This window comes from Aaosphaeria arxii (assembly GCF_010015735.1).
Source record: "Aaosphaeria arxii CBS 175.79 unplaced genomic scaffold BU24scaffold_24, whole genome shotgun sequence".
Taxonomy (NCBI): Eukaryota; Fungi; Ascomycota; class Dothideomycetes; order Pleosporales; genus Aaosphaeria; species Aaosphaeria arxii.
This window is the reverse complement of record NW_022983497.1, coordinates 1-8,535: the sequence shown is the minus strand read 5'-3', so window position 1 is coordinate 8,535 and position 8,535 is coordinate 1. Positions and strand designations below refer to the sequence as shown.

Genomic DNA, 8,535 nt, shown 5'->3' with positions numbered 1-8,535 from the left:
CATCCGACGATTGAGATTGACGTGTTGTATAGAACGTGGTGCATATGTTGCTCGCCGGATATGGACTGGAATGACTTAGCAATGGATGGAAATATTTCGCTTTGAGAACCTTACTTTGTTTTGTTGAACTGCTTTTCAATGTTCGTTTTAATTAATTTCAATCAAGACTTCCGCACTGCTTTACCCTATTATGCTATGCCTTCGTTTCAAAGTCCTGCCTCTTGCCCGACTATCACCCGAGGCACTTGGAAGATTTATATTAACCTCGCCACCCGATGCCCATCTCATTATCTCGGAGATCGGCCCCGAACTCTCCATATACCATTCACTTTCCGGCTTTTGCTCTTCACTGCCCCTTGCACGTTCTTGTATGTACGTCCCGATTATCCTTCCGCGTAAACGGTTTCGTGCAGTTTGGACAAGGGTATGTAATGCCACTTTTTCTCTCGTTGTGCCTCTTAAGGCTACGCAAGCTTGTAAATTTAACTCCGTTGCACCCGTGATCCCAGCACACATTCGTGCGAAGTTCAGCCTTTATATGTCTTGCCATATTGCGGGAATCGATCGTTTTCTTGCAGTGTGGACAAACGCCAGATTTTGCTGGACGAACAGTGCTTGACCTTGCACCCGAGTCCCCATGCTGATTGTGGTTGGCTATGGGATCATTGGAGACCCTAACAAGTGAGTGATTCGTCTGAAACTAAATGCAATTCCATTCACTTACGCTGAGCAGAGTGTTGCGCTCATGTTTGATGCTGATGATGTGTTTATGGAAGTGTAAGTGAAACGGTCGCCAATCGATTCCGTTTCCATATTCCCCACACAATAATCGGGGGTTGGAGTACGAGGCTCTAAGTTTTGAGGCTGTAGGTAGTACGGTACGCTCATCATTGCGTTTCTGTCAAGGAAAGGTTGAACGGAAGGTAAGGTGGACCAGTTGCCTCTCGATTCCGTTTCCGTATTCCACACAAAAGAATTGGGGGTTGAAGTACGAGAATCTGAGCTTTGAGACTGTGGGTAGTACGGTAGGTTCATCGTTGCGTTTCTGTTAAGGAAGGTTGAATGAAAAGTTGAATTAGAGCCGTTGATGGGTGGTAAAAAAGAGAAAGTTAACATTATGAATCTGGTTTTATATCACGCATCCATTCATAGCCAAGTTGTGGATGCAGCGTAACGGCTCAAGCCATGACAACGTCCCGAAGTCGTCACTTGGAATATGCATCAGGGGATTGGCAACTACAAGAAAATAGGAGAAGCAGGGTACCCAGAGGCTTGAAAAAACAATTACGCCTAAAATTGCTAGGGACATGACGATCCATGAAGCGGTCCACCGCCATGGCTATGCGTGCTTGCGTGGCTGTTCCACTACAGCCACTAGATGCAACTAGTCAAGTAGAGTAATGTACTTGCAACTTCCATCTGAAAGGACATAATTGGTGGCTGCATTGGCATGCATGCTCTAAGCGTGTCAGCGGAACATGAGTGATCGGGGCATGCAACCCGCGCATAGACGGGGAGACGTCCCCCCGCAAGCTGGAGAGGAAGGGATGTGTCCCCCGCAAGACTCGCTGCATGTCACATCCTTTCTATATTATATATCTCGTGAATGTCAGGTTTACACTGCAACTCGTTTTATACATACCATCAACATGAGCTTAATCGCCAACAGGCCTTTGTCCGACCAGCTCGGGCCTTATGGTCTGCCTGGTGCTTACTGTGATCTCGGAATAGCCTAGCCCATCCTTCTCTTTTTCTGCTTGCTGGAAGGAGTTCTTTCGTGTTCCTTTCGCTTCAAATTCAGATCTCTCGGGAGCATTGATTTGATCATCAAGTGACTAAACTGACCCGTGATGTTTCCACCATGACCTTTCCGCAGCTCCGTCACTTTCTCCTCAAGGTTGATCTGTTCCCCCTTAAGATCAGTCACTTCCGTCTTGGGCTCGATGGCTTTCTCCTTGAACTTGGTCAAGTTCCCCTCGAGTTCCGTCACTTCCTCAAGTTCCGTCACTTCCTCAAGTTCCGTCACATCCTCAAGTTTGGTTACTTCACTCTTGAGCTCGGGTGCTTCCTCGAGCTCGGTTATTTCTTCCTTGAGTCCAGTTACTTCTTCCTGGAATCCACCCTATGTTAATTAGCCTCAAGAAACCAGAAGCAAAGCTCTGAGGGACCGGCTTGAGTCAGCAAGCTGTCCGCGGCTACATATTTGACCTCTTTTACCTTCTAATAATAATTAGCACACTAGGGATGTTTTCTCATCTGCGTTATCATTGAAGTTCCAGCACTTAATCCCGCAGAACAAGGTTCGTGGGAGACAACATACTTTCCACATGTCAGGGTCCTCGACTGTTTCTTGCGACATGGTGTAGTGCGTTGGGCATTTGACCGTGTAGTAATTCAAAGAGTGCGATAATCCTTGTCGATAATGGTGGTCTCCAATTCCGTGTTCCTTTCCTAATTATGACGAAAGCGCTTGAGCCGAGACCGGGAACGCGAGTCTGCTCACGGTCGAATAGTACCTTTTGAGGGAGGCCACGTAGTTGACGGAAGCGTGAAGGTCGATTACCGAGCACAGTTCATTCGCGGCCGTCGGCGAGTGCATCTGCTCCCGGCCGTGTCCCTGCAGTAGATGTAGGCCGTAGACCGCCACGGCCCTGTTCATGATCGTCCACTTAATCAGGGCTCTGGTCTGCTTCGAGAGCTCGTTGAATATCGGACCCGAACACGGGTAGTCGTTGAAGATCCGCTCGTTGCTCTCTTGCCTGAAGACGTCAATATTGGCTGTCTCGTCTTCGAGGCCATTCGTCACGACCGTCGTGTCCATGTCCGTTATCTCATACTAGGCGGTATGTTCCTACGCGTTTGGTAGATACTCGCGTACGCTATGGACGACGAAATCCGTGTTCAGGGACATGGATGAGACCGGGGACACGTTCCCGGCCAGGGATTTAATCATCTGCGTTGTTCACTCCAAGGTAAGCATATAGAAGTTGGTCCAGATCATGGACATGGGGTGGGTTATAAGTGCCTCCTAGATCGAGAATGATGATGTAGACGAGGAGGCGTGCGTGCTGACGTGCCCTTACCCATGGATTACTATCCCGAACAGAGATGCCGACAAGCCTGGGTCTATGCCTGAGACTATGAACGGGATGAGGAATAAGACGTCAAAGCTAAGGTGCTTTGCGATCTCGGGTTACAGACCTTACGCGCCCTTGGTTGCCGAGAGGGCGCCCGGAATGCCGCTTGACAATCGCGATTACGAACGGCGGGTGGTACGACAAGTGCTACTACCTATACACCTTCGGCTACGTGAGCACGATCGAGTGGAACGAGGAGCGCAACGCGACGGTTATAAAGAGGGATGGCACTGCAAGGGCGGTTAAGGTCATGTTTAAAATTATCGCCTTAATGCCTAGACTTCATGAAAATCCACAACAGTTTCAACATAAACTACCGTGGTCGCGAGCGCGTACGTGAACATAAGGTTGACCATAACCGTGATTGGGTTCGTAAACTAACTGTTCCCGTCGACGCTGAACTCGGATACGCACATGAGGGGAACATTCTATGGCCTCGCCCAACTTATCAGCCATGGACCGAGCTCATCTCCATAAACTCGGTTGAGCCGTCGTCGTCGGGGCTGATCGTACTCACGATTTCGGTCTCAGCCTCGATTACGCCCCTGTGCCCATTGATGACCACGGACACAGTCGCAATCGCGGCTGCTGCTGTCTTTAGGGCCGTCATGGTCTCCTTGAACGTGTTCACAAACTCGGTGATCTCCTCTTTATCAGCCTCGCTCCCGCGCGCGGTCATCATCCTCCCGAGGTGAGATACTAGCCTCCCTTGTCTTAAACATCTCTACGAGGTCGGAGACGGACTTGGTCATGTGCTTAATCACGAGGACCTGCTGGGCTTTGGTCTTATTCATAGGGTCAATCATATAGGACATCTTGCTGACCTCGATCCTCACCTCAGTGTCTGTATCGGCCGGAGGACGCGGCCGCGCAAGAAGTTGCCCTGGTTGGTCGTGTCCACTCATCTCCGTCGTCGCGGATATCTCCGGGGCCGTCTCGTTGTTCTCGAACGAAGCCTCGTTCCCCGCCGAATCGACGGCCCTCAGGTCCCATACCCACACAGACGGTCGCGAGGAGGATGAAGGTGTCGTACCACTTCGCAGAGTGGCTTGGCAACTTGATAAGAATCCACAATGAGTTCGGACTCTCTTTCACGGTCATAGGCATGGGCGCGTTCGCGGAGACAACCATAAAGAAGTGCTTCAGCTCGTTCCCGGGCATCAGTGGAATGGTTTACATCTCGTGCATGAACCCGGCCGCCGTCTCGTACATGAGGATGAGGACGTTTCCTGGTGACGATCCGGTCAGTACCGTGATGACGGGTTGACGAACACCACGCCCACAGCCATGTATACATACGGGCTCCTCAGCATGGCCATGGCGTTCTCCAGGAATTCGGCTCGGTCATCTCGTCGGGTAGGTGGCCGTTGTTCTTCTTGGACGCGCACCTCCTCTTGATGTCGGCCACAACGATGGCCATAGACTGGTCCAGGATCTGGACACTAGGTGTGGATTCTGAGCAGGTTCTCGGTGAGGTATGCGAGTGCGACGCTATCGGTGGTAGAATATCCTGGTCTTGGGCCGAGGACAAGATCAAAGACCTGATCACCGCCGTGTGCCTATCTCCGGATCCGAGTGCCTCGCAGCCTCAACTAGAATTTCCTCCTAAATGTCCTTGTACCAGTCACTCAGTGTCTTCTTAGATGTGTTCAAGGCCGTGGTTGATACAGTGAAAGTCAACCTTAAGCTCCTTTACGTGCGTACAGCCTAATGTTTTGGAACTACTTCACCAAGGGTCGGGTCTATTTAGGTCGCTTTCTGGATCTGTTGATTGAAGTAGGGCCTCGATTCCTAGCCAAAGTCTTAACAGCACTTAATGCAGCATCCGATGGAGCTGCAGCATTCGATAGAGCTGCAGCATTCGATAGAGCTGCATCATTTGATGGAGTTGCAGCACTTGATGGAGCTGCGGCATTCGATAGAATTGGAGGATCAAACGAAGCTGGGTCATTAAACAAAGCTTGGGGATTGCGGTAGTTGTTGTCATCGTAATTGGATGCATTATGAATATAGAACTCAGCGATTGCCAGCATGAAACACCTTCGCTGACTCTTCGGGCGTCGATTATAACACCTAAGCCTCTTCTGCATACAATAGTCTATTCACAGTCCTAAGTTGGTGGTGAATAAAGTGCTGAGAGAGGACTCCATACGCCACAGGTGCCAGTGAGCGTAGCGGTAAAATAAGGAGCTTACAAAGGCCTACAGGGCGGTTGATACCTGAGTCGGCGAACTCCCTCGATTCGATAGGGCATCTTCAGTGTTTCTTGTGCGGTTGATGAACGCTGCGACTACATACTTCCCGGGACGGGAGACCGGATTCCTGTCCGAGCTGGTCTTTTCGATGGTGCTCATAAATGAACTCGTGATGGGATTCCTCTCGCCCAGCGACACGGATGTAGCGTCTCCACGTATAGGGTGGGCGTCTGCAGAGCTTGTACCCTCATTTGAATCACAAGGGCGAGACGAGGTTCGGTTGTATATTGGAAGAATGGCACCATCCTGGACAGCATAGACGTGTACCGCTTCGGCTCGTGTCCCCTCGAGGGGAAACTAATGTTCGTGAATCTGAGAGTACCGCAGTGGTGGATCGCCATCGAGTCAACGAACGGCGCTTGGAGTATGAACTTCTCACCATCCTCGATCAGTCTCAAGGGTTTGATCAAAACCCCGCTGGCAACCGAGATGTTGAGGGCCTGCTCGAAGACATGATGTATTTGCATATATCCTTCTACATGTTCACGCGATCTTCTTTACCTCTTGACAGTTGCACTACAGCAACATCCTCCACATCTGATGACACAATCCCCGAACACCAAAGCGACGACAATAATGTGGAGGCCAGCTCGTTGGTTTTGGCTGTTCTGATGCGAATCATAAATCCGGAGCCAAGCATGCGTACGCTTGGGTAGAAGTACATCGCCGAGGATCCACCATCCGTGGACTACGGTTGCATAACCTATGAGTCCTACGGTAAGAGCCATGGTGAACACATCCACACTCTGCCATCGTCATCCAAGCTCATCTCGGGAGGAGTTGTGTACTAGAATGGGGCCACTTCGGACGGGATTACCTGTTGGATGTTTATGATAGGCGAATGGAGCAGACAACATTCCATCCGTACGGGTGCTATCCAAGCGCAGAGGAATTTGATCTCGATAGAACTTGCTCGCGCACACGATACCAATATTGACAGCGTCAAGATCATGACCAAGAGGTGCCACGCCACCAAGACCCAGGATACATGCGGACAACCCAGTTCTTGCGCATGTCAACTGCGACCACCATAAAGATAGAGATGTAGCCAACGAGGACTGCTTCAAGGCATCCGAACGGGTGCGTCATTGAGTGGGTGGAGGTGTTGCTATTCGTCGACCTATCTGGTTAGGCGTAAGGATGGCTCGGTGGAGAAGCACTACTGTGGATGCAATTATGATGTCGACCGTCCGCTCGAACGATGTGGTTGAGTCTTTCAATTTGTCACGATTTGCCGGCTTCGTCGATGCCTGGTTGATCTGCTCGTCTTCGATCAATTCTGTCCGCCTGCTCAATTCTGCTTGTTCAATCCAGGCGAAAAATATTACTTTCTTTATTAGAATACATAACTACGAAGGTCCTGATGCTATAACTTTCTCTGGGTGGTCTGGATTAGGACATGGACAGCCCCAGTCAATTTGGGTTTTGAAGTTATGCATCTTCTCAGTAAGTGTTGTTACCAACACTCTCTCAATATCCTCCAAGTCATGCATAATATTAAGCGCGTTAGTATCCTAAATCCACTGTTGATATATGGTATCAGTCTCGTCTACCAAGTACTGCAATCGAACTTCCTTGCGCTCGCACTTCTGAGACCATTTCTTAATAAATTGACGAGCTGTTCTAAATCTACGAAATGCTCGTTTTACTGGTATCCAACAGATTGCTATGTCTTCCCACAGTTTAGCAAAGTCTTTCAGATCCTGACGTCGATATTTAGCATCGCCAATTTGATGATAAAGATGCATTTCTCTTCGTATGTAATAGAGAAGATGAGCACCTGGCCCTGCTGCTAGGCGTGCGATCTCAGCACACTCGATAAGTATAGCTTCGGCGTCATTTCTTGGAATATATCTGGCTGTCTGATGTAAGCGTTTGTATATCATGTTTCTTTGGGGATGTGTAAACCTCTAGGGCGACGAAAGATGGTCCGCAGCTGGTTGGAAATTGGTTTCAGTCTTCTGAGCCGAGGATTAAGGTTAGTGGGGACAAGAGGCTTCCGTGTTCTGTTGAAATGTGCTGGCATCGCGATGGGAGCGTAAATGAGTAGCGTAAATGTAAAGCAGCCAGGGCGTCACCTCTTTAAGAATGCCTCGCACCTCTTTAAGAATGCCTCGCAGCTGTGCCTCCGGATGCCGGAAGCTGACCAAAGATTGTTCGCTGTAAAGCTTCGGACAGTGTTTGATAGAAGCAGTCAGGGTATCGTGATATGATTGTTTGTGCTGAAAGATTTAGTCTAGTTGCTGTGATAAGTTCTCGTGGATGAAAAGTTTTGCGCTATTTTGCATCATATGACTGATAAGCTTCTTCATAGTGTCTACATTTCTTGAAAGTCCGGCTGATGCTTTTCAACAATCGTAGGCTACGGGGGGTAAAGACACCTGTTTTTAAGTTTGTGAGCCGGATGCTCATATAATGGAGAGATCTCGAATAATAACAACTTTGGTTCGATCGTCCGTGCGATGGCAGCAGTTAACAATAACTGGGACCAAAAATAAGCAAGAGATATTCCAGTGTCAGAACTTCTTTCCCTTTCCGTAATACCGAATGTAATTATGCTCGATCTCAACGTGCAGAACCAACAGCCGACTTTTGAGTTTGATACCAGGACTTCGGCATTAAATTTCAAACCCCTTCCGGCCAGAGGATCCAATGGTATTTCACAGCTGATAGACGCAATACATGTTTACCTTTCACTCGTTAACACCATCCTTGTAATCCAGTACGTTTTAATCACGTGTCTTGCTTATCAATAGGATGTGCCAGAAAATACAACAACGATCAGCTCACATTCGACTACGGAGCTGTGCTGGCAGCCTCGAACCAAACCTATTATGAGATGACGGATGAACCTGAAAAAATCTTCACGGCACATTAATCTGAGTTCCTTGGTGCTGCGCGTTCCATCTCCTTTCAAGATCCTCCCAGTATTGATTCCTGACAGTACGGTGTTCTTCATCCGCTGCTGGATACTCTAGGTCTTGTTTTTTGAACATTTCTTGTGCCCTATCATTCTGCTGCAAGTTCCATTTCCTTTCAAGGTCCTCCCAGTGTTGATTCCTGAGAGTACGGTACTCTTCATCCGCTGCTGGATACTCTAGGTCGAACATTTCTTGTGCCCTATCATTCTGCTGCAAGTTCCA

At 49.0% G+C, this 8,535-nt stretch overlaps 2 protein-coding genes across 2 annotated transcripts; both read right to left on the bottom strand.

Annotated features, from left to right (window-relative positions):
* Positions 1 to 1,732: 1,732 nt before the first annotated feature.
* On the bottom strand, positions 1,733 to 3,816 carry BU24DRAFT_416014 (uncharacterized protein; the record flags this gene model as incomplete). The annotated part of the gene is made up of 5 exons (XM_033526347.1): positions 1,733 to 2,122; positions 2,321 to 2,446; positions 2,504 to 2,836; positions 3,202 to 3,291; positions 3,655 to 3,816. The coding sequence occupies 5 exons, from the start codon at positions 3,814 to 3,816 to the stop codon at positions 1,733 to 1,735; spliced, it is 1,101 nt and encodes a 366-aa protein (XP_033376639.1).
* A 1,013-nt stretch (positions 3,817 to 4,829) lies between these two features.
* Positions 4,830 to 5,202, bottom strand: BU24DRAFT_138478 (uncharacterized protein). The gene has a single exon (XM_033521104.1). The coding sequence runs from the start codon at positions 5,168 to 5,170 to the stop codon at positions 4,880 to 4,882; it is 291 nt and encodes a 96-aa protein (XP_033376638.1). The 5' UTR covers positions 5,171 to 5,202; the 3' UTR covers positions 4,830 to 4,879.
* Positions 5,203 to 8,535: the final 3,333 nt, after the last annotated feature.